Consider the following 26,010-nt stretch of genomic DNA (forward strand, 5'->3'; position numbering starts at 1 on the left):
TGTAGTGAACAAAAAGCATTTAGAAACAGAATTGAGTAAGATCCTCAAAACAAATGAGGGTTGTATTTCTTTTAAACATAGAAGGCTAAAGGCTCGTAGATGTAATTGATCCATTAATTTATTATGATGCAGTCACCATACGATGTTTACAAAAAAACTAAATAATCTTGCTACAAAGGACAAATATATGAACATTTTAACACACTTAAATAAATATGTCACTAAACTACATTTAAGAAAAAAGTAAAAAAAAATCTTACTACAGAAGTTGGATATTTGAAGACGTCTACGAGTATTCTAACTCAACTTGATAATTACTACACAAACAAGGAAGTAGAGACAGTGCTCTCAGATAACCACACAAAGGCATATTTGGGCTCATATGTACAGCAGATAAAAAACCAGCAGGAACCATTGACTGCAGCACTGACTAGTCCTCAGAAGAAGGGCAACTCCCCAGTGCAGTGGACCGAGTTTGTGTATTCTGCTTTCAAGGCCGCCAAACAGAGCATGGCAGACATACCACTTCTAGCTGATTCTAAGCTCAATGCACCTCTAGCAGTACTGGTGGATGCAAGCCAGATGGCTATCGGCGTGGTGCTACAGCAGTGGTCAGACAGTTCATGGCTACTATTGACATACTTATTTTGAAAATTGTCACCATCTCAGAGAAAGTGGAGCGCCTACAATTGCAAACTCCTGGCAGTATGTGAAACAGTGAAATACTTCCACCCTAAAATTTAAGTGCAAGTGTTCCTTATATTCACGGACCATAAACGAATGACCTTTGCGTTCAAACATGAAAGTGTCAACTGCCCTTCTTGCCAATTCAAGCATCTAGAGTTTGTAGCCCAGTTCACTACTGACACATTTTGGGAACTGGTAATGTTGTGGCAGACTGTCTTTCATGTGTGAGCAGTGTGATGAATCCCATTGACTTCTATGCTCTGGCCACATGAGGAACTCTGGATGCTGTGTCCAGTTCCCTGCCCGTTTTCTTGATACCAATTTTCCACTTCAATCAATGGGGCTGATACAGAGCCCAACACAATAGCTGTTAACTGCTAGTGTGGAGGCATGATGTGTCGCATAGTCTGTGTATGTGCAGTGTCGTGTGATGTAACAGCTGAATTGCGGCTGTCGAGGTAGTTATAAAGAGCTAAACAGGCTGATCAAGGTGCTGTGTTTTGCATGTAATAAGTGAATTGCAGCTGTCAGAGGCTTCTGTGTCCAATTGGCTGGGGTGCTGGTTTTTTATTTTTCATGTGTTATTCTCCATTCTCCATGTGCAATATTTATTTCTGTGAAACTTCCTGGCAGATTAAAACTGTGTGCTGGACCGAGACTCGAAGTCGGGACCTTTGCCTTTCACGGGCAAGCATGAAAGGTTCACAGAAGAGCTTCTGTGAAGTTTGGAAGGTAGGAGACAAGGTAGTGGCAGAATTAAAGCTGTGAGGATGGGTTGTGAGTCATGCTTGGGTAGCTCAGTTGGTAGAGCACTTGCCCGTGAAAGGCAAAGGTCCCGAGTTCAAGTCTCAGTCTGGCACACAGTTTTAATCTGCCAGGAAGTTTCATATCAGCGCACACTCCGCTGCAGAGTGCAAATCTCATTCTGGATTTATTCCTGTGTTTTTCATGTTCCATGTTCTTTTTTTTATTCTGTACTGTTGCTCTGGATTACAATTCATTAGCTTCCTGTTTTCACTGAATAAAGGGTTTCCTGTCAAGCTTAATCCTTTGGTGAAACTTCCTGGCAGATTAAAACTGTGTGCCCGACCGAGACTCTAACTCGGGACCTTTGCCTTTCGCGGGCAAGTGCTCTACCACCTGAGCTACCGAAGCACGACTCATGCCCGGTACTCACAGCTTTACTTCTGCCAGTATCTCGCCTTAATCCTTTGGTATCAGATTAATCAGAATTATTAAGTCCATCAGTATTAATTACACCAATTCCAACAAACGTAATGCAACAGACAAGACTGAAAACTGAATGTCGAAATGCACGATAGAGTAAGGAATCTCGAGGACAAATATTTATTTTACTTAATGTTCCACACATCCATGAGCAAATCACTATTATTATAAGAAAAGAATGGTTAGAGAAGTGCAATGGGAGATGTCTGGCCAGAAGATAAATCAAATGAAAAGAAAATTAAAGTTGCAATTTGATCCATAATAGATCATTCCCCATCTCTATCATCTTCAATTTTGATGAAATGTGTAGAGAACATATTCATGGGATCCACATGAAGTTCTGCCAGCTTTTGTCTCCGTCTGTAATTTGATGTAGGTACTTCAGCCTGTTCACAAGGGCCACGTTCTTTGAAACTGCAGATGTCTATAAAATTCTGAAGTTTGGCAAGCCATTCTTTCTGGTTTAATACACCTTGCAACCTGCCATATTGAAAACTTTTTTTTTCAGAATACAGAAATAACAAATGTATATTAGGGATGCTCAGTTATATGTAGAAGACTGTCCCTTTCAACTACTTTGTGATTCTACTACTTGTAAGTTGTTCCTTCACACTTTAAATTATTTATATTCCACCAAAGGTTTTCTGTATCTGCTATGAGTGTGTGTGTGTGTGTGTGTGTGTGTGTGTAGGACAATTTCAATTTATGTACAACATGTACAACATGCTACGAGGATCATAGCATCTACATTTATTTAGACAAACAAGCAGCTCTGAAATACCTACCAGCCCCTGCAATGAGATCAGAGATTGTAGCAGCATACCATGATGCCCTTGTCAGACAATGGGAAAGCATAGGAAAGCTCCATGGCTATTAAAATGCTCATAGCTGGCCAGGGCAGGTGTGATGACTCCCTATATTGGACCAGAAACTGTGCTAATCATCATCAAGGTGATGGTACAATCAAAATTGTGCAGCTGAGTGAGGAAGCAGCAAGTAGGATATTGAAATATAGTCGAAAACAAAAACATGGTAAGCTAATGATGAGAAAGCCATGTTTCAAGAGAAGTTCTGTAATCCTGAACTTGAACAGGAGGCAGATCAAATTCATTGCAGGGTTAATGACTGGCTATGGGACTTTAAGAGACACCTACATGTGATGAGTATAGAGAAAGAAGCCCCTAAGTGGAGACTATGTGGTGAGGGTTATGAAACTGCACCAAACCTAATCTTCCAGTACAAAGTGTTGGATGTCAAAATACACAAAATATTCAGTTCATTAAGTTGTGAAGAATCCATGTCTAATAATGAATTATTAAAAGGGCTCCTACTATCTTCAAGGGTGCTTGGCTGGCTTTACTAGAATCATAGGGAGTGAAACTGCACAATAAACTCAGTTTCGATGTGGGCAGTAGTGGACCAAGACCACTTGTTTTTGTCTTGCTGTGCAAATCAAATAAAAGGGTTTTCCTTTATCATATAAATGAAAATCATAAAGCATTGTTCATAGAAAACTTGCTACAAAATTTTGTAGTGACAATTTTCCCTACATTTTAATCAGGAGTAACTAATTAGTGAAAGGTATTGGGAATATCTTCATTTGCCAACATTCTGTCATAAAATGAGTGAATCATGAACTTACTTACAAATGTAACCACTATCATCAGCCTCTTAAATTTACCAAAAATACCAAATGTACGAAATTTTGCTTACCGTTAACGGCATGTGTCTTAATACAGTCACCACTGATTTTATAAATGCTGACACTACCAAAAAAAGAGTGCATTTAAGTCTATGAGGAGCATTTTAATTTTGATGTTGTTTGGTTAAGAAGTACAAATTTGGCTCAAATTTTTGGGTTAATTTAGAGCCTGATAGCATTCCCATTAGTTGCATGTATTTCAGTGGTTAACTGCCAGACTATGGTTTTGATCTCGTCAGTCCTGGGATTTTTATTTTTTGTCACTTATCACTTATTTCACATATGCTGTAACAGACATAGGCCTATTGGAGATAGGATGCACTTGCCTTTCTCTGACCTTTAGGACTTATTTATTCAGTCAATTACAGGGAGATCTATAGTATAAATTTCAAACCACGCTGCAGCTCTGTAATTTCCACAGTAACAAACAGTGCCAGAGATGATAGACTGGAAGCAACAGGCAAAAATCCTATTATTGACAAGGAATCCAGCCCCAGACCTTTGGATATACAGTCTGGCGCTTCCCTCCTGAACCACAAAAAGTAATGTAAATGTTATCTAACACTAAATTAAAAATGTACAGTTACTGATAAAACACCACAATTTGAGCCGAATTTGCACATCTTAATGCAAATGACATTATAATTTAAATGTTTCCGACACCCTTAAATGCATTTATTAGTATTTTCAATAACTGTAATATCAGCATTGTGAATTTCGAAATACGTGGTTTTAAGATCGGCAAAATTTGGTATATTTGATAAGTTCAGAGACTGGCAACAGAGTGAATACATTTCTAGGAAAGTTCATAATCCTCTTAACTTCTGACAGATAAGGCATAATTCTCTAATTTTCTGACAGGTAAGCAGACAAAACACTGACAAATGATCACATTTCCAGTAACTTCTAGTCATTATCTATTCTTTGTTAACATCAGGTGAAAACTGTCACTACAAAATTTTTCAATAAGTCTGAAGAGAGATAGTGCCACGAGCACTGCTTTCAGATTTTCATTTACATTATGTCTGTATTCTGCACAAAATGTTGTGTCAGAATAGTAGGTAGCAGGATCCCATCTCTGCTAGGTCCGAGGATCCTATCTCTACTAGGACAGCAACAATGGCAGCCAAACAAGGATTTTACAGCATAACAGCAGTTTCAAATGAAGTAGCCCTTGTGAAAATGGCTCTAGTAGCTAAATAATCTTACAGACAGAGATGAAAGTTAGTAAATATTCTGCTGGTCCATCAAGTGTAATCTGTAAAAATTTCAACAAAATGAAGGATGGTTGAGCTTGAACTCCTATGTCACTTGGAATTCAATGACCCCAATGACACTGAGGTCATCAAAAATAATCACTAGGACTGGAACAGTTATTGAAATGTGATAAAGATCATCAGATGCTAGACCAGACGTAACTGGTTTGACTCCAAGGATGGAAGACATTTTCATTACCTGTCCAAGAGTAGGATGTTATGGGCTGACAATGGCTTAATAGCTTATTCTAGACCACTGAGGAAGTCTTGAATAAAATTGATTAGTCATTTATACGGCAAAAAATCTGTAAATGAGCAGCATGTAGCCACATAATTTTTTTTGAGTATGGGCTTTAGGTTTGTTATGCTGATACGTCACACATCATAACGTTTACAAGGAACATGTAACTAACTAACCAACTTCTCTCTCTCTCTCTCTCTCTCTCTCTCTCTCTCTCTCTCTCTCCTACATAAGATAATACAATATCACACAACTTGTGCATTCATTAGATTAGATTAGATTAGATTTACTTTCATTCCAATTGATCCGTAGTGAGGAGGTCCTCCTGGATGTGGAACATGTCAGAAAAACAACAATACATGACAAATATTTACAACTAAAACAAATAAGCTAATGTACCATTCCACAGGTCCCAAGTGGAATGATCGTCATTTTTAATGAACACTAAGAGTCATTTTACAAATACTAATGCACTGAATTTAAAATAAAAAACGTTTTTTATTTATTTACAAGGTAATAAACATGTAATACAACTACTGTAATACTTATTTACAATGAACACATTACTGCACTGAAATGGTGCAGAAGTTAGATTATACTTACACACACACACACACACACACACACACACACACACACACACACACACACATTTTCAGTGAACACATTACTGCACTGAAATTGTGCAGAAGTTATGTTGTACTTATATACAAATCAGTTGGTTTTACTAAGAAATTCATCAATGGAGTAGAAGGAGTTGGCCACCAATAAATCCTTTAGGCTTCTCTTAAACTGAATTTCATTGGTTGTTAAGCTTTTTATGGCTGCTGGCAAGTTATTGAAAATGTGTGTTCCTGAATAATGCACACCTTTTTGTACAAGACTAAGTGACTTTAAATTCTTGTGAAGATTATTCTTATTTCTAGTATTGATTCCATGAATTGAGCTGTTGGTTTGAAAAAGTGATATATTTTTAATGACAAATTTCATTAAGGAATAAATATACTGGGAAGCTGTAGTTAGTATCCCTAGTTCCCTAAACAGGCTTCTGCAGGATGTTCTTGAGTTCACACCACATATAATTCTTACTGCACGTTTTTGTGCCCGGAAAACTTTAGCTTGGCTTGATGAATTACCCCAAAAAATAATCCCATATGACATTATGGAATGAAAGTAAGCATAGTATGCCAGCTTTTTCATTTTTATATCCCCTACGTCTGACAAAATTCGCATTGCAAACAGAGATTTGTTAAGACGCTTCAGCAGTTCTGTGGTGTGCTCCTCCCAATTGAATTTATTATCAAGCTGTAATCCCAAGAATTTAACACTGTCCACTTCTTCTATCTTCTTGTCATCATATGTTAGACATATACTCTTGGGACACCCCTTACAAGTTCTGAACTGCATGTAGTGTGTTTTTTCAAAGTTTAGTGACAAAGAATTGGCTAGGAACCAGTGATTAATGTCCACAAATATTTTATTGGCTGATCTTTCTAAGACTACACTTGATTTGCTATTTATTGCAATGTTTGTATCATCGGCAAACAAAACAAACTTGGCATCTGGTAATGTTACTGATGAAAGGTCATTGATATACACAAGAAAAAGTAAGGGCCCCAAAATGGAACCTTGTGGGACCCCACATGTAATTAGTTCCCAGTTGGATGATGCCTGATAGACATGTATCAAGCTCTTTCCTAATAACACCCTTTGTTTCCTGCCAGAGATATAAGATTTGAACCATTTTGCAGCATTTCCTGTTACACTATAATATTCTAGTTTACTTAAAAGGATATTGTGATTTACACAGTCAAATGCCTTTGATAGATCACAAAATATACCAGTTGCCTGCAATTTTTTGTCTAATGAATTAAGCACATTTTCACTGTAAGTGAAGATAGCCTTCTCAATATCAGAACCTTTTAGAAATCCAAACTGTGACTTTGACAGTATGTTATTTGAGATAAGATGGTTATAAAGACGACTGTACATTACTTTTTCGAAAATTTTTGAGAATGCTGGTAACAGTGAAATTGGACGGAAATTTGATGCTATTTCTTTATCTCCCTTCTTAAACAGTGGCTTAACTTCAGCATATTTCAGCCATTCAGGAAATATTCCACTGATAAACGACTGGTTACACAGATAGCTTAATATGTTACTTAGCTCAGAATCACATTCTTTAATTAACTTTGTTGATATTTCATCATACCCACTAGATGTTTTTGATTTTAAAGATTTTATGATGGACATTATTTCTGTTGGGGTAGTGAGGGTCAAATTCATATTATGGAAAGTACTTGAAATGTCTGGTCTAAGGTAATCCATAGCAGCATCTACCGAACCTGACAACCCCATCTTTTCAGTAACAGTTATAAAATGTTTGTTAAAAAGTTCTGCAACACTATACACATCTGTCACCAATGTATCATTTACTCTTAATGCTATTTGTTCCTCTTCATGTCTGGTCCTACCGGTCTCCTCCTTCACTATATCCCATATTGTCTTTATTTTGTTATCTGATATGACTATCTTTTCCTTGTAATATATTTGCTTTGACATCCATATTACAGTCTTTAATATTTTGCAGTATTTCTTATAATGTGCTATAGCATCAACATTGGAAATGTTTCGGATTGACATCTACATCAAACCGTTGAGTACCAATGGTTTCTGCCTGAAACCACCATTTTATTAAGCTTGTTGTGAAGTACCAGTACCTTTGTCAGGAAACTGCCAATGCTGTTGCAAGACAGAAACATCTAGTAGCATACAGAGATACGTCTACGAATATAATGTACAGTAATAGTCAGATATAACGTTCAGTGCAATAGTTGGTGCAGATATGCTACGTGATTGTAGGAGATTGTGATATGTAGCTTTTTGTCAGTGACCTTACTGTGATCACTCACAGCAAAAGTAACTATATCTACAATTGCTGTAATGTAAATTTGAGTTTGTACTATTGCTTTTATGATGGTTTTGAAATGAAACTACTGAGACAGTATGTACTGTTGATACATAACTACTAAATTTTAGGCCTATTTTTGCTTATTATTTAGGTTTAAGATTTGTTTTAGGTATCATTATTCTGGAAATTTCGATATGTGGGACTGTGTCTAAAAAAACGCAAATTTTCTTTCAAACATCTCCTTGATATTATGGATGGACAGTTTTCATTGCATGCACTGATGGTTCAAAAGTAAAACCATCTTCATAAAACTACTGATTGTTTACTTTTACCAATTCCTTCGTGTATTCATTGCTCACTACAATAATAAACATTAATTTTGCAAATTTTTAAAAATTATCTAAGTTTTCTTACTGCTGGGACTCAAAGGATTAAATAGTGATACCTGGACCCACTCAACAGGTAAAGTGCTACAGTGGTTTGCAACAGTTCATAAACTATGTGGAAAAAGATGCTTTGCACAAGAAACCATTTTAAATTTCCTCAAGTCAAATGAATTGAAAAAGAAACTGGAACAATAAGAAAACAGAAACTGGAACAATAAGAAAACAGAAACTGGAACAATAAGAAAACAGAAACTGGAGTGACAAGAACTGAATTCTGATGGCATTCACACTCTTGGTCCAAAATTTGTATAATACAGAGCTTTTCTTTGAAGACAATGGTAAGGGAGGGTATAGAGGGGGAGAAAGAAACTAGAAAAAAAAAGACCTAGTTTTCAGAATAATTTATCATGCAAAAGAGACTAGTAAAAATATCAAAAAGCACTGAGATAGTCTGTTACTAAAAATTTCATTAAGATGAATGAAAGTGTAAGCTGTGCAATAATGAGGTTAGTGCATTTGAGGCACATTATACTGCCTAACAAGTAGCAAAATCTTAACTGCAAACTACTCTGAAAATTGAATTGTTCATCTTCCACTGAGTAAGTGCTGACCAGCTACAGGGGACTCACAAAACATTCCACATCAGTTTGGGGTGAATTTTCCTGAGGTGCCTAACATCTCGAAGCCCATAAATGAGGTTGTAGTTCCAACTACTGCTTTCCCACAGGCAGCCTAAATCAGAGATTACAGAAGTGGATCATGCACAGTGGTTTTAAAATGTCGAGTATTCACAACTTCTATGTTCATACAATTGCCCCTTTTGGCAAGGTGTGTTTGAATACAGATTACTGTTCAATGAATGAGATATTTTAGACAATATGTTTAGTATACGAAAAAAGTTTACGTATTACTTTAAAAAAAGTGTCTATTGTTTCAAAATCTGTATGTTACAATCAAGTTGGATCAAGTGTTCTAAGTTAGTGTACTTCCCCAGTATTCGCCATGTTAACCCTAGCTATGGCTAATCATTTCCTCACTTTTGAAGACTACATATTACAATAAAATTGGGGCTTTAATAATTATAGAATCTATTTTCTACAAAGAAATTTGACCTTTATTCAAGCAAAAAAGATAATAAACACAAATAAAGTAATTAAAAGTGAACTGAGTGCATCAGAAAACAATTAATAATAAATATGATAATCACTGGCCTTCAAACTACTTAAATCAACCTCTAGACAAGTTTATCTCTCACATGTGTCAACAGATTTGGGTAACTTTGTTTTTAGTACCTGTACTCCTTGCATCAAAACTGGTCCTGGCAGTTTCCCTAAAATTTCTTTGGTTGTTATGGTTGAAACATCATTTTCATTGTAATCAAAATGAATTTTCTGAGCATTAGAACTTTTTTAGACATTGAATTCCATATTCGGAATCAGATGCCACTTCCAAAATAAGAGCCACCTACTTAAAAATTGCAGGCCTTGTTGTTCTCTCCCAAACTGAACAAAATTTTACCAGAACAGTTACCCCTATTTCCAAGTTCCCACTGGAACACAATTTCACTTTCTCATGCATTTTAGGAGCAACAAGACTTTTGGTCAGGTGAATACCGTGTTATAAATACAAAATCAAATAGGGGTAGTGCAGGAGTGGGTTTAATAATGAATTAAAAAAAATAGGAGTTCGGGTAAGCTACTACAAACAGCATAGTGAACACATTATTGTGGCCAAGATAGACACGAGGCCCACACCTACAACAGTAGTACAAGTCTATATGCCAACTAGCTCTGCAGATGACAAAGAAATTGAAGAAATGTATGATGAGATAAAAGAAATTATTCAGATAGTGAAGGGAGACGAAAATTTAATAGTCATGGGTGACTGGAATTCGATAGTAGGAGAAGGAAGAGAAGGAAACGTAGTAGGTGAATATGGATTGGGGGTAAGAAATGAGAGAGGAAGCCGCCTGGTAGAATTTTGCACAGAGCACAACTTAATCATAGCTAACACTTGGTTCAAGAATCATAAAAGGAGGTTGTATACATGGAAGATGCCTGGAGATACTGGAAGGTGTCAGATAGATTATATAATGGTAAGGCAGAGATTTAGGAACCAGGTTTTGAACTGTACGACATTTCCAGGGGCAGATGTGGACTCTGACCACAATCTATTGGTTATGAACCGTAGATTAAAACTGAAGAAACTGCAAAAAGGTGGGAATTTGAGGAGATGGGACCTGAATAAACTGAAAGAACCAGAGGTTGTAGAGAATTTCAGGAAGAGCATAAAGGAACAATTGACAAGAATGGAGGAAAGAAATACAGTAGAAGAAGAATGGATAGCTTTTAGGGATGAAGTGGTGAAGGCAGCAGAGGATCAAGCAGGTAAAAAGACGAGGGCTAGTAGAAATCCTTGGATGACAGAAGAAATACTGAATTTAATAGATGAAAGGAGAAAATATAAAAATGCAGTAAATGAAGCAGGCAAAAAGGAATACAAACATCTCAAAAATGAGATCGACAGGAAGTGCAAAATGGCTAAGCAGGCATGGCTAGAGGACAAATGTAAGGATGTAGAGGCTTACCTCACTAGGGGTAAGACAGATACTGCCTACAGGAAAATTAAAGAGACCTTTGGAGAAAAGAGAACCACTTGTATGAATATCAAGGGCTCAGATGGCAACCCAGTTCTAAGCAAAGAAGGAAAAGCAGAAAGGTGGAAGGAGTATATAGAGGAACTATACAAGGGCGATGTTCTTGAGGATAATATTATGGAAATGGAAGAGGATGTAGATGAAGATGAAATGGGAGATATGATACTGCGTGAAGAATTTGATAGAGCACTGAAAGACCTAAGCCGAAACAAGGCCCCGGGAGTAGACAACATTCCATTAGAACTACTGGCAGCCTTGGGAGAGCCAGTCCTGACAAAACTCTACCATTTGGTGAGCAAGATGTATGAGACAGGCGAAATACCCTCAGACTTCAAGAAGAATATAATAATTGCAATCCCAAAGAAAGCAGGCATTGACAGATGTGAAAATTACCGAAATATCAGTTTTAAGTCACGGCTGCAAAATACTAATGCAAATTCTTTACAGACAAATGGAAAAACTGGTAGAAGCCGACCTCGGGGAAGATCAGTTTGGATTCCGTAGAAATATGGGAACACGTGAGGCAATACTGACCTTACGACTTATCTTAGAAGCTAGATTAAGAAAAGGAAAACCTACGTTTCTAGCATTTGTAGACTTGGAGAAAGCTTTTGACAATGTTGACTGGAATACTCTCTTTCAAATTCTGAAGGTGGCAGGGGTAAAATACAGGGAGCGAAAGGCTATTTACAATTTGTACAGAAACCAGATGGCAGTTATAAGAGTCAAGGGACATGAAGGGGAAGCAGTGGTTCGGAAGGGAGTGAGACAGGGTTGTAGCCTCTCCCCGATGTTATTCAATCTGTATATTGAGCAAGCAGTAAAGGAAACAAAACAAAAATTCGGAGTAGGTATTAAAATCCATGGAGAAGAAATAAAAACTTTGAGGTTCGCCGATAACATTGTAATTCTGTCAGAGACAGCAAAGGACTTGGAAGAGCAGTTGAATGGAATGGACAGTGTCTTGAAGGGAGAATATAAGATGAACATCAACAAAAGCAAAACGAGGATAATGGAATGTAGTCGAATTAAGTCAGGCGATGCTGAGGGAATTAGATTAGGAAATGAGACAATTAAAGTAGTAAAGGAGTTTTGCTATTTGGGGAGCAAAGTAACTGATGATGGTCAAAGTAGAGAGGATATAAAATGTAGACTGGCAATAGCAAGGAAAGTGTTTCTGAAGAAGAGAAATTTGTTAACATCGAGTATAGATTTAAATGTCAGGAAGTCGTTTCTGAAAGTATTTGTATGGAAGTGAAACATGGACGATAAATAGTTTGGACAAGAAGAGAATAGAAGCCTTTGAAATGTGGTGCTACAGAAGAATGCTGAAGATTACATGGATAGATCACGTAACTAATGAGGTAGTGTTGAATAGGATTGGGGAGAAGAGGAGTTTGTGGCACAACTTGACAAGAAGAAGGGATCGGTTGGTAGGACATGTTCTGAGGCATCAAGGGATCACCAATTTAGTATTGGAGGGCAGTGTGGAGGGTAAAAATCATAGAGGGAGACCAAGAGATGAATACACTAAACAGATTCAGAAGGATGTAGGCTGCAGTACGTATTGGGAGATGAAGAAGCTTGCACAGGATAGAGTAGCATGGAGAGCTGCATCAAACCAGTCTCAGGACTGAAGACCACAACAACAACATGCATTTATCCTTTTCTTCTTCTATGCTGTCATCTAATCTGCTTACTCCGAAGAACTTGTTTGCCCATCAGCTAATTGCAGTCTGTTTCTTGTTTAACACCTTTTTGAATGAAAATCTGCCAATAGTTTTTCCTTCACTTTATCTCCTTCATATCTTTTCTGTTCCTTTTTCATGTTCCTCTCCTGCTTCTCTTTTTCCTTGAATTCATGATGTTCCATCACTAGTCACAACACTAGGTGTGTGTTCTTTCTTTCTCTTTGTGCTTCGTTGCTCAGATTCTGATCACAGTGATAAATAACATTTCCAAAAATTATTGCTATTGATTTTGGTTGTGATGACTGAATATCATCAAAGACAAAAGATTTTGGAAAGATGTTGAAGTATCCAAATTCTGTGAAGTGTTATTTAGAGTCACCAATATTTAGAAAGGAACAAGACTTTTGGTGGGCCATCAAGTAGTATCACTATTATGTAAACTGCTACTATGTGATGAAGATATCTGAATAGTACCAAGACTCTGGATGGATGAAGGATTATGCCTATCTTCATGTACTGAAATTTTCTTTGATGGATTGTCATCAAAGGGCCTCAGCTAGTAGACTCTGATCAAATTAATTAATACCATTTCCTGGACATCTCATATCAATTTATCTTTGTTTGTAACATAGTAAATTATACAATAAGAACCATGAAAACCACTAGCAGCAAGCATTTCTACGTCATCAGCTATTTTGTTCTAGAACTTTAAAAGTAATAATGCCTCCAGATTTCCTCCCCAGTCAAAATTCCTTCTCTCGGTTACTTTAAACTCATCTAGAAGGACAGCATCAATTTGTTTTTTATATACATAAAATGAATCTTAAGCTCCATAGCTGACTGGACTGTAGCTGAAGCTGGCATATGACAAGCAACTATATTGGTATAATTCACATTGTTTGCATCAAATGGAATCAAATTAGTTGCTCTGAAGCCTGCTTGAACATTTGCTCCGTTTTACATTCTGAAATAATTTGTAACAAAATAGCAGGTACCTCAGATTTTGAAATATTAAACCTCTTTTTGTCAGAACACAATGTCTGAAATAGTTTTTTTTTTCATTAGTCCAAAGACTGCTACATCTAGTAGATGTAAGATATGTACAGAATTGGGATGTAAAGTGGGAAATATGATGTGGTTTTTCCAGCAATATCTGCTCAAATGGAGAGTCAGTCTGTCTCAAATATTACAGCAGGCTGGGGAATCTCAGTTTCTTTCAAGAATGAGTTAAATACATTCTTTGTGTGCTTGAAGGAACTTTCACAGCTCATCTGTCCATTTTCCATTTTTCTAATGTGCATATCCTCTAGTACCAATCACTGCAAACAATGATCTGAATCAGAGTTAGAAGACTCATCATAAGCTTGACAGCCCTGAGGATCTATGACTAATTCCCCTTTAGGAGCCAGGTGTTGGTGGTAAGGTCCTAAGGGACCAAACTGCTAAGGTCGTCGGTCCCTAGGCTTACACACTACTTAATCTAACTTAAACTAACTTACGCAAAGTCAACCAATCCTTTTTCTCTCTCTTAAGAATGTGTGCCACAGTACCCAGTAAACTTTATTGAAGATATACCAGAAATTGTATTTCCTAATGGTGTTCTTGAAGTGTTGTACAACTGTCTCTCAACAATAACTTCTAGCACATTTTTATCTCTACTGGGAGAATACTGAAATCTCTTATTCTTTGGCTAACTTACTTTTCATATAAGTAAAACACAAAGACCTTGAGTTAAAAACGGTATATTTTTCATAGTTCTTACTGCATATTGTTCTATGTTACAAGCATAGATCAATTAATATGATATGTCGAGGCAGTGCTATGAATTAGTTCTAAGATGGTATAAAAAAGTACCACAAGTATTTCAAATAATCTTGCTTAAATAAAATAAATTCAAATTGAGCGTTGCGGCTCCCTGGGATGTTGCAGCCTTACATCATGGTGTCACAGTGGTTCCACAAAAATAATAATTTGGTTTATTAGCTTTCTGAATGAAGGAACAATGTGTGTACCAGTACTGATATCTAGATGTGGAGAAAAAAAGGTGTGGTTGCTATGCTGTGTTACATTTTGGTTCATCATACTAAGCAGGTCACTTGTTTTTATTCAGTAATAATAAAGATTAGTTTTGTTGAATGCACGTCATTTTTAATTGTTGTTTGTCCTCTGTGATCTGTGTTGACCTTTATTAAATAACAACCACTTACATCGAGACGTTTCCAACAAATGTGTACTGACGTGGGGACTGAGCACATTTTCCTAATTTACTACAGCAACTCTAGTTGGCTTTAAGGAATATTGTTCAAGAGAAACATCTGACTAATGAGAAGTTTGCAGACAGTGACCGTTTTCATGCTGGCGTATCTTTGTGGCATCTTTGAAAAACTAAATTCATTGAATGTATCCCTTCAAGGTAATGAGAATTCTGCAGCTTCCAGAAAAAAAATTTCAGCTTTTAGAACGCATCTACTACAGTGGAAGAAATGGTGGATGATAAATATGTACATTACACTTTCTCCACTCTTCACACGGTTTCAGCAGACAGTAACTTTCAGTTATGTGAAGAATTGCAGCCTGTGTTTGTGGGTCATTTAACCAAACTCAGTGATGACTTTCTGAAGTACTTTTTAAAACAAGTTGATCAACACAACAGCAACACAGATGCTTTTAATGCAGAACTTCCATCAACATTCATCACTGAAGAGCGAGAGCAATCTATTATGTTTCTCCAGATTCTACACTGAAATTGACGTTTACTTCTTCATCACTGTCTGAGTTTTGGAGTTTAGTGAAGTAGGAGTATCTGCAAGTAGGGAACAAGACCCTACCTACAAGCTGGGATGCCTTCTGCAACATCCTACTTATATGAGCTAGGTTTTTCAGCATTTGAAGTCATCAACACGAAATATATATTGCAAATGAATGTGGAGAAAAAGATGCATGTAGCAACTTCCAATTTTGTGTCAAAATTTGAAGAACTGAATATGAAGAAGGAAGCTCATTTTTCCCACTGACTTTGTTGCAAGACTTCAGAGTAAAAATATTACAAGATGATCAAAGTGTGTTACTTCAACATTTGACAAAGAAATTTTTATCCCACATTTCAAGACAGATTTAGTGCGCAAAATGAGCCAAAGGAACCTATGTTCAGATCAAGGGAGCCATTGGCCCAAAAAGTTTGAAAACCGTTGATGCAGTACAATTCTATATTACATAAGTTTTATATCAGTTTTTAAAAGGAGCCAAAACCGGACAGATATTTATTCACTTATGGCCACTGCATTGACATAGGAGGGAGATGAAAATAGGCCTATAGTAATTAACCTTACCTCTCAATAAATTAAGTTTCTTCTAATGTTCCATTTAAACATGTTGAATATTTTTTAAAATAAACATGGAATGCTTTGCTTAATGGAGAAAATCTACAAAACTCAAGTTCAACGCAGGTCTGTTCACAGAATGGTGACTCCAAAAAAAGAACACACAAGGAAATACTACGGTAAACAACTGGATAGCATAATTAATGTTGGTTATAATAGACAATTAAATGAAAACTATTCACTTTTTCTATTATACAGAAGTCCACAATATAAATTTTCCGCCACTTTTCTTTTACTAACCTGTTAACCTAGATGCAGACTGAAATTTATTCAGTTCTTCTTGGCATGCATCTTCAAAGTCTTGTGCAGTTTGCTTCACCACCTGATCTAAGTCTACATCTTTAATATCACCTTTTTTCAACAGCTCAGCTTGTTTCCTGATTTAAAACAACAACAATAAAAAAAGTAGTAATAATGCCAAAAGCCTGTAATTCAGTTATAGACCTATACACCAATATTTTTTTTCTAGGTGTTCTACAGAAGTTAATTTCAAAGCTACAACAAGATATATTTTAAAAGCTTACAGGCCTATAGTTGGCATACTTCAGTACATTATGAAATGATGAATTCTATAGTTGAAAGATAACATTACATGGGTAGGCCTAGAACAGATAACTAATAAAGACATACAGTACTGAATCAAAACAGGAGGAAAACAAATTTATGGCACAACTTGACTAAAAGGAGAAATAGTTTGACAGGATATGTCCTGAGGCATCAAGAAATAGTCAATTCGGTTATAAGAGAAGTGGGAAGAATCAATTGTAGTGATGGCTAAGGCTTGACTGCAGCGAGCATGTTCAAATGGATGTAGGATGCAACAGTTATGTAGGATGAAGGACCTTACACAGGATGGACAAGGTTGGAGAGCTATATCAAACCAGTCCTCACAGTAACAAAATTCAAAATATTTGTAAATCAGCAACCATGTCTCACACGCATTTTTATGATCAATGTATAGTCCATAAGATGTAGCTACTTCCACACAGCAAGTTAGAACTATACAAGGAAGATTTGGCACACTTACAATAATTTTTTTTAAAAAATAACTTAATAACAATGTTGAAACGGAATTGGTTTTGATGAGCAATTATTGTCCATACGTTCAGGCTATACATATAATTATTTCTGCTACTTTTCAGGGCAACTATAAAACGTAGTAAAAGAACATACAATCTCACTGAAATATTCAAAAAGCTATGACAATACATGACCAGTTCACCTTTTCATGCTATACTTTAATTTTTAATATTTACTTAGAGTTACGTGCAAGAAGAATTTCAAGGTGATTTAAAGCAGTTCATCCAACTGAAAAGGGCCAACACAGATACTCCATGTTCTTTAAAAGGTGCAGATACGTTTGTTTACAGTTAATACAGCAATGTGTTACTGTGATTGAAACACGTTAATATATTCCATGCAAAGTACCTGTCTCGCTCGTGACGTATTTCATGATCGCTTTTCATGCTGTTCTCGAACTCAATAGTTTGCAAGTACTCCGAAAATCGTTTCTCTATGTCCGTCATATCAGCTGTAATAATCGGGTCTCTCTCCAAACATACGCCGCTCAGCAAATCCCATCTTTCTTTTCCTGAAGTACTGCAACATCTAATATTTCCTTTAAACCAAGAAGTTGCAAAAGTGAATTATTTACCACGTTACGAACTGTGATAACCAAAAACACTAAACGCAAATTCTTATCAGCAACTCCGTACGAGAGAATTTGATGCGAAACAGAAATTTACCTTTGCAAGTAACGCGAGTTCCTACACAGACTCGTAGTAAGGAAAACACACGCGAGTTTATCATTTTCATGTTTACTAACTTCAAACGTAAACATCCGAACACCCGCCAGAAACACTGGTTATAAATCTCGAAGATACTCCATTACACCTGCGTCTAGGGGACGCCAGGGAATCGGGTTTGCTGATTGGCTACGTCGTGCGATGACGTCTTCTCCCATACCAGCCAATCCAGATCGTTGCTACTTTCTGAAACGCGCTGTTCTTTAAAGGAGGCGATTTGTCTGTCGATACGTTGTGTGGCGAACTCGATATACTACTTCGCTGTTGTGTGTTCTAGGCCTGTGTTTATAATGGCAGATTCCAACACGTGTTTTGTGTGCGATAAAGCATTTCAGCTGCGAAAAACTTTATACGCGCACATCAGGAAAATGCATGATGTAGATCCAAATACAGAAGGTACGATTAAGTGCCCACAAGACGACTGTAGCCATTCCTTAAATACATTGGCTTGTTTGAGAGCACATGTGGAGGAAAAGCACATGGTTCGAACTGCGGATGAAAAGATTGTATTCCAGTCAATGGACGGTAAGAAACACCGTATAATAATTAGTTTTTACTACTCAATAGTAGGAATGTTTCTGGTAAAACTGTAGAATTTCTTTCTTTCTGCATTCAGTAATCTGGTGCAATGTTGTAGTGCAAAGCTTCTTTCAGTTCATATGAAAGGATCATTTGTATTAACGGCCTAGTCTTAGAAGACAAAGTCGCAATCTTTGTAGTCCACAATGGGTAATTAATAAACTTTATTTTTACTGTCCATAAATTGTGTAGCAACTGTTTCCTTTTTTTACGTATCGCTCAAATATTTGCTTTCAGTAACATTCTTGCACTCACGAAAACTTTTGAATGTTTAGAATTACAAGCCATTTTAGCCGTTCTCTTTTACAGCCAAAAAGGTATGGCCGATTTACAGTGAACAACCAAGGCTTGCAAATAGTGCAATGTTTTTCGTGTTTGATGTTTCAGACTTTCTAAAATGGAAGTCCAAAGAGGAGAAGTTAGCGAGATGTAGCTTTGTGATGCATGGTGGTGCGAAGCATGTGAAGGGTGCCACCAAAATCACTTATGTATGTCACAGGTCTGGGATATTCATATCTCGGTCAAAGGGCAAGAGGCTACTGAAGTCTCAAGGCAGTAACAAAATGGGTGGCCACTGCACGTCTGCCATTGAGGTCAGCCAAGAAAAAAATGGAACGTGTACTTGTGTTTATTTTAAAACACATTTCGGCCATGAACTGAATATTGGTTTTCTGCACCTTAGTAAATCTGAAAGGGAGATTATTGCGGGTGAGTTCAACATTAGAATAAATGTTTTTGCTACAGCAGTTTTTATAATTTTTAAGGCAATGAAATTTAGTTGCCTATCTAGAATCAACCTTGTGTAAAGGTAATCTGGTGTGTTATTCATTCAAAAGTGATTTCTGTGGGTTCGTATGTATTCATTATGTAATGTTAGCGTTATTGGATAAGAAATTATGAATTATTTTCGTAACATTTTGCTGGTGGAAGTATTGCCATCTGATATGACATGATGATTGGCGTTCCTGCTTGTGGAATTCACATGAGGAATGTAGATAGTGATCATCTTAAATCATTGTGTGATGGTAATGCTATTTTCTTGGAAATGAATAGTTCCAGTTTTCTACCGACGGGAAAAGTCTGGGAGCACACTTTGAATAACCTTTTAGGCTACTTGAATAGGTTGTGGGACTAAATTTTACAGTGAGTGGTTCACGCTCAATTCTTGCTTGTTGACTTCAACTTGTAGTGCAGTCAGAGTTATAGGTAGGTTGGGTAAAGAGACTCATTAATCAACAGATGCTCAGATGATCTTAGTCATTTTAAGCTCCTTGCCTTTTAACTGATAGTATTTGCAACAGTTATGTGAACAAAATGTTTACCAAAACATTTATATATCTTTGTTTATAGATGACAAAACAGTGACAATACTTCATCAACAGACTAGAAAGAATAGGTGCTGCACATGCCATTACACAGTAAAATTATGTAATGTCACAATGATACTGCTCTGCAAATCCATTTGCTAACCAAATGCTAAACAAATTTCTGAGTAATGTCACAATTCAGGTGTGGAGTCAGAATGAAATACATTGAATGTGTGAAGTTGTTAATATCTTTCTCTTAAAGTATTGTTAATTTTTTGATCATGAATTATTCATAAATTTCCATCAGATTTTTGCTATTGTAATTATTACCAGTACTTTAGTTTCCTCCACTGCTATACGAGAACAGGCTACCTGGTTCCTCCTCTTGCACCCATGTTTCCTATAATAACAAATTCCTTCCTCAAATTTTTTTTCTCCGACTTCTTGGAGAGATGTCCAGGAAGTATCTTTCTACTAGTCTTTGCCTTTCTGGGTGCGTACACTCGAATGATCGCATATTCCTGGGTAAATCATGACATTACAACTGGAACATTATATTTAGTGATCAGTTCCCATTTTTTTAATTCTTTGATATTTTCTTTTTCTGTCTTTGATATAGTTAATACTTTCATATACATTGCATGGTAACCTAATATATTGTGCTAATTCAGAATGTAATAAATGTTTGATTTGAGGTGACAGAAGTGAAAATGTCCCTTGTGGTAGTTTTATGAACAGTTGGTTTTGAAAGTACCGCTGACTGGCAATTTTAACACTGTGCCATGACTCAATGTGCCAGCCTGTGTATAATAAAATGTTGGTAATGAACTGTTGGCTGATGTTTGAGGAAGTAATTTGTTGTTAGTGAATGGATGTGCATTTCATAGTATGTAGGAGATTTCTATTGTTTGTCTTGTAATCACTTTTCACTAAACACTTGTTGCAGGACATTTTTAGTTCATCCACCCTGTAGTAATTAGGTGCTACTGTGACCTTAGAAGGTTTGCCCACCACCTGATGTATTCTTCACCTGTTACATTATACGCAATTGAATACATGCTGTCTGGATACCTTACCAATATAATTAGAAGTAAAGATACAGTTTAGATCTGTGAAAGGTGTAATTTCTATATACTTGAGTTGTAATGACTGTTTTTGTGACCCTAACATCATAACTTGCAGCAATGACAATGCATTGTGTTAACTGTTTATTTACTGGCAACCAGTATTTGTCCTGACAAAATTGCGCAAACAGTGAAATATTAGGTATAGGTAGTAGTATTTGTTTAATGTTATGGTTGTAGCTTTATTCATAGTAGAAATGTTGCAGGGAAAATTGCTGAGGGTGTGACGTTCCAGAGGATTTTGGATGATGTGAGAGATTCCATACATTGTGAGGAGGTTGAGAGACTGCACCTCCTTACTCGGAAGGATCTTCACAATATCAAAAGGGAATTTCTAATTGATCCTCACCAGTACCATTCTAGTGATGAAATTAGTGTGAGTATTTTTTTAGAAAGAATGAAAGACTGTGTTCTGATGCACAAACAAGCTGGTCAAAACATGGGAAATTTATCGAGTGAAGACACAATGATAGTGTTAATGACACCATTCCAAAGCGAATTGCTTAGAAAATTCGGTTCCAATATTGTTTGTGTAGACTCGACACATTGCACAAACTTGTACAAATTATTAGTGACAACATTGCTAGTTAGATGAATTTGGGAGTGGTATTCCAGTGGCATTTTGCATTTCTAATAAAGAGAATACAGCCATAATGACACAGTTCTTTACTTGTGTCAGGGAGAAAGCAGGAGTTATCAAATCAACTGTGTTTATGTCAGACGACACAAATGTTTTTCGATGTGCTTGGGCAGGTGTAATGGGTCTGGCAGAACACAATTTGCTATGTACGTGGCATATTGACCGCAGCTGGAGAAGCAACTTGAGGAAAGTGCATGGTGGCCCAAACAAGCAAACACAGGTTTACAAAGCTTTGCGTATGCTGTTAGAAGAAGCAGATATAGAAAAGTTCAGTGAGTTGCTAGAGTTGTTTGAGAGGGAGCTACAAGAGGACGAAGACACGAGAGAATTTGGAATGTATTTCACAAATCATTACGGATTCAGGCCCCAACATTGGGCGTATATTTATCGCCGTAATTTAAACATAAACACAAATATGCATCTGGAAGCCATGCATAGAGTATTAAAGTACTGCTACCTTCATGGCAAGATCAATAATAGACTGGACAAGTTGCTGCTGGTACTAATGAAATTAGTAAGAGACAAATCTTTTGAAAGAATTATTAAGCTCTACAAGGGTGGACATACTCATCGAATAGAGAAAATTCAAGAACGGCATAGAGAATCCAAAAAAATTGACAGAGGCCAAATCACGGCCAATAGTGATGGCAAACGATTTTATGTGAAATCTCAATCAACAAGTGGCATCACATACACTGTTACTTTAAAAGCACTAGAATGCAACCTCAGTTGCAGACTTTTGTGTTGCACTTGTAATATTTGCATTCATAGTTTCTCTTGCTGTTGTCCAGACAATTTAATAAATCTGAACATTTGTAAACACATTCATGCTATATCAATGACATATGACTTACATTTCAGTAAAACAGTCAAAGATAAAGAAACCACTTCGATAGAACAGGCATCTGCTATTTTGTCCTCAATGAAAAAGCAAAATGATGAGGCAACTGCTTCACGGGGAACACAGTTAAAAGTCCTGCTAAACCATGTAGATTCATTAGATACTGAAACGGAAGAGACAGTGGAAAAAGCAGTTGACCATTTGCTGTCACTTGTTAACTCTCGCTCCAAGAAAGAAGTTCCACACTGTGCCAGCAATGAGAAGTTGCAAGTGCAACGCACATCTAATAACCAGAACTTCAGTCCAAAAAGTTTGTTTAGTAAACCAACCCTGGCTGAAAAGTCGAATGTTGCAAGTGCTTTGGTGCAACCCGACAGGGAAGTGTTGAGTGTGCATGTTGGTTTTGATCACACATACTCTAAAAATTAAATTTTTACAGTTGTGTGTGCATGTTTATCATGGTTTATAGGCCTACTGGGGAAACTCGCCATGTAAAACAATGAGTAACGCATCATACTCGGTACCTCAGGGTGATGTGGAAATCCGAGTGTTCTTAATAAAGAAAATGTCACTGTTTGTATGTTTCTTTTGACTCATCTATCCTATTGCATATAGTTAACAAAATGTAACTGAAATATCTACTATACTATAACATTAATTGGACTATGGACATAGCCATTTCAAATGGTTTTGCTATTTTTCACAGGTAAAGTATGAGTATTCACCAAAATCCTCCAGTACAAATGTTTTCCACTTGACAACTGAATGAAGTCAAAAAGCAAAATTTGTGTGGACAATCTGAAAATTGTTTATTCAGTTCGTTATTATTTTTTGTATTAAAACAGTCCCCGAGAATTTATTTTGCTGAATTTCTTGGTCTAATTTTCTATATTTAACATGTCAGTTATGACATGCTTGGTGATGGATGTTTTGTCACCAGGTATATGGCATCAGGTGTGTGGCTTCCAGTGACAAAACTGCAGTTGATGTGTTAACAGCTTTCTGTGGCCTTGAGCATGAAGTATATGCATCTAGAAGTCTTATTTAAAAAGTGCATCCAACATTCTAATGTATGTCTGAGGAATTTCCATTTAATGTCATGTTTTTGCCCAATAATTCAGTTAATTCTGCTAATTACTTAACATGGTAAGTGCTGTGAGGCCAACACCAGCCACAGCAGAGCCATCTGCCATGGCTGCTGGCAACTTTGTGACAGTTAAGGGATAATATACAAAAGTGGGCTGTGCAAGAGGTTCAACCTAGTTTTCTTTGGTTAAAGCAATTAAAATCAAACTTGTGAAGCATGTTAAAAATCATACTCCTCACCATAATTTAAATGTTTACATTGAAATGGTTCTGACATGTGCATAATATATGGACTGATCGTAGAAAAACAGCTGTTTGATACAAGGTTCTTCACAAGGACAAATAAAAAAAATTCTGAAAAACCAGACTATTTTCTTGAAACCTTAAGAACCAAACCTGTCGGTTGGATTAACATATGAGTAAACCCCATCACAATAGCACTATGTTATGCATCAATTAGCTGTAGTTACAGGATAAGTAAACATGTACAGAAAACTTTTCGTATAAATTTTATTATAAAGCTTGCAAAAGTTATAGAAAAGACGGACAAGATAAACTTGTGTAGACATCATTGTAAAAACATTTTTACTTTAAGAAAGCTGAATAGGATAATAATCTCAAGAGTTCCTTAAATTGTATGACATATATCACCAATCAGGTATTTTCTGTTGGAGAAATAGTCTGGTTTTTCAGATTTTTTTTCATTTGTTCTTGTGAAGAACCTTGGATCAAACAGCTGTTTTTCTACGATCAGTCCATTATTACATGCATGCATGTAGTTTCGGTGACCCAATGGCAGCCATCTTAAGGCTGTATGCAAACCACCAGATAAACATATCTACATTGTTGGTCTGCATTGTGCAGGTCCCGGCAGTTTCGTTATTAGATTCTGTGAATGTCTCCTTCAGTTCCATGTGGATACCTCTGACATAAACATATTATGATAATTTTGTTAAATGCTTCCTTGCTGTGTTGTTGACCTAGATCAATGGTGACACAAGAAATTTTTTACTGGATTGGGATTTGAACCTGTTTCCTGCTCTCAAGGCAGTTACACTGACTACTTCACTACCCAGACACAGTGCCCTTCCCGACTATGTGGATTACCTCAGCAAGTCTCCCATCCAGCCCAAAATTCCATATGTCACTACTGCAGTAGTACCCTTATTCCTGCAAATGGCTCCGAGTATATGAGTGCATCTGAACTGAAGAAAGTTCCCCAATGCCAAACTAGGCTATGTTTAGATACAATTGTATGCATGGTGACTGTTCTTTCGGATGTCTGAAATAATGGATACCATGCATATAATTGTATAAATATAACTAGTTGTCTTATGACTGAGGTGTCCACGTTGGTCTGAATAAGTCCATGGCATCTAGTAAAAAAAAAAAACTGGTGGCACCTGCACAATGCAGACCAACTATGTGATGTATTTATCCGGTGTTTTACATATAGCCTTAAGATTAATGGGATGCCGAAACTAGTTGCATATAGTAAAGGATTTATAAATAGAAAAACAGCTGTTTGGTACAAGGTTTTTCACAAGAATTTGAAGCCATCTGAAGTCCTTTATCCCATCTCCGATGGATTCACAAAAAAAGAAAAAACTCATTCATTGCACTAAGAATTTCTCTGAAAATATTACCCATTACATGGAATGACCAGATGCTGCATTCAGAACAAGAATTTTGGAGACCTATGCAGGACCAATGCCTGATAAGTGCTAGATCAAAATATGACCTCTTCCAACACCTCTTCATTTTCTACCTCGTTTTCATTACTGTCATGGCTGCTATATAATCCGGATAAAGGCCTGATTTGGAGTTGTAGCTGGTTACTTTCTGTAGAAGAGGGCAAAAGGAAGGCAGAAGTCCTAAATTTTGCATTTAAGAACTCACACAGGGTGATCACACAGACATACTTGATTTTGCCCATCACACAGACTGGCATGTGATTGAACTTGATCGTGGCATCAGAGCTCACTCCTCAGTATTTACAAGAATTAGGTGACCTCTGTGTGCAGATCTGGTGCCAACTCCCTCCAGCGACCTATCAAGGTTTCATTGATTTCATGCAAAAATGTCTGGTTAATCAGTGTGTGTAGCTGTACTTAGTCAAGGATAGACTGTAGCCATTCATCAAGTTGATCACTTTCATTTCTTTATGAGAATATAACATTGTTTCAATCTATAGGAACAGGAAATAATTCGTTAGAGAAATCCCACAAACAGTATGGTGGGGTCAGTCTGGCCCCAACCTTACCAGCTCTAAAAACAACCACTTGGTTTTACAGTTCAGAGTGGAAAGTCTGCAAAGTATGTAGACCTACAGCACTACAATTTTACAAGTATTCAGTCTAAACATAAACCAAATTCCTTGGCATCCGTATGACCCAACTAAACTGGTTATGGGTTAGATAGGCTACGCCTGATGACATGGCAGACATTTGTAAAAGAATGAAATGAAGGAAATTAACTGAGGTGATGGAAA

At 36.8% G+C, this 26,010-nt stretch overlaps 2 protein-coding genes across 2 annotated transcripts in view; one reads left to right on the plus strand and one right to left on the minus strand.

The window, feature by feature from the left end:
- The window catches only part of LOC124711708 (39S ribosomal protein L46, mitochondrial), a 36,173-nt gene extending 18,152 nt beyond the window's left edge, over window positions 1–18,021 (minus strand). The window contains exons 1-3 of the mRNA XM_047241911.1: window positions 17,883–18,021; window positions 17,566–17,755; window positions 16,378–16,514 (exon numbers count right to left, since the gene is read on the minus strand). Coding sequence (XP_047097867.1) covers window positions 16,378–16,514; window positions 17,566–17,755; window positions 17,883–17,952 — 397 coding nt within the window. The 5' untranslated portion in view covers window positions 17,953–18,021. The remainder of the gene's footprint in view (window positions 1–16,377; window positions 16,515–17,565; window positions 17,756–17,882) is intronic.
- Window positions 18,022–21,605: 3,584 nt separating this feature from the next.
- On the plus strand, window positions 21,606–22,862 carry LOC124712393. Its single transcript, XM_047242689.1, has one exon. The coding sequence runs from the start codon at window positions 21,606–21,608 to the stop codon at window positions 22,860–22,862; it is 1,257 nt and encodes a 418-aa protein (XP_047098645.1).
- The last annotated feature ends 3,148 nt before the right edge of the window (window positions 22,863–26,010 follow it).

The sequence above is a fragment of the Schistocerca piceifrons genome, chromosome 8 (genome assembly GCF_021461385.2).
Source record: "Schistocerca piceifrons isolate TAMUIC-IGC-003096 chromosome 8, iqSchPice1.1, whole genome shotgun sequence".
Lineage (NCBI taxonomy): Eukaryota > Metazoa > Arthropoda > Insecta > Orthoptera > Acrididae > Schistocerca > Schistocerca piceifrons.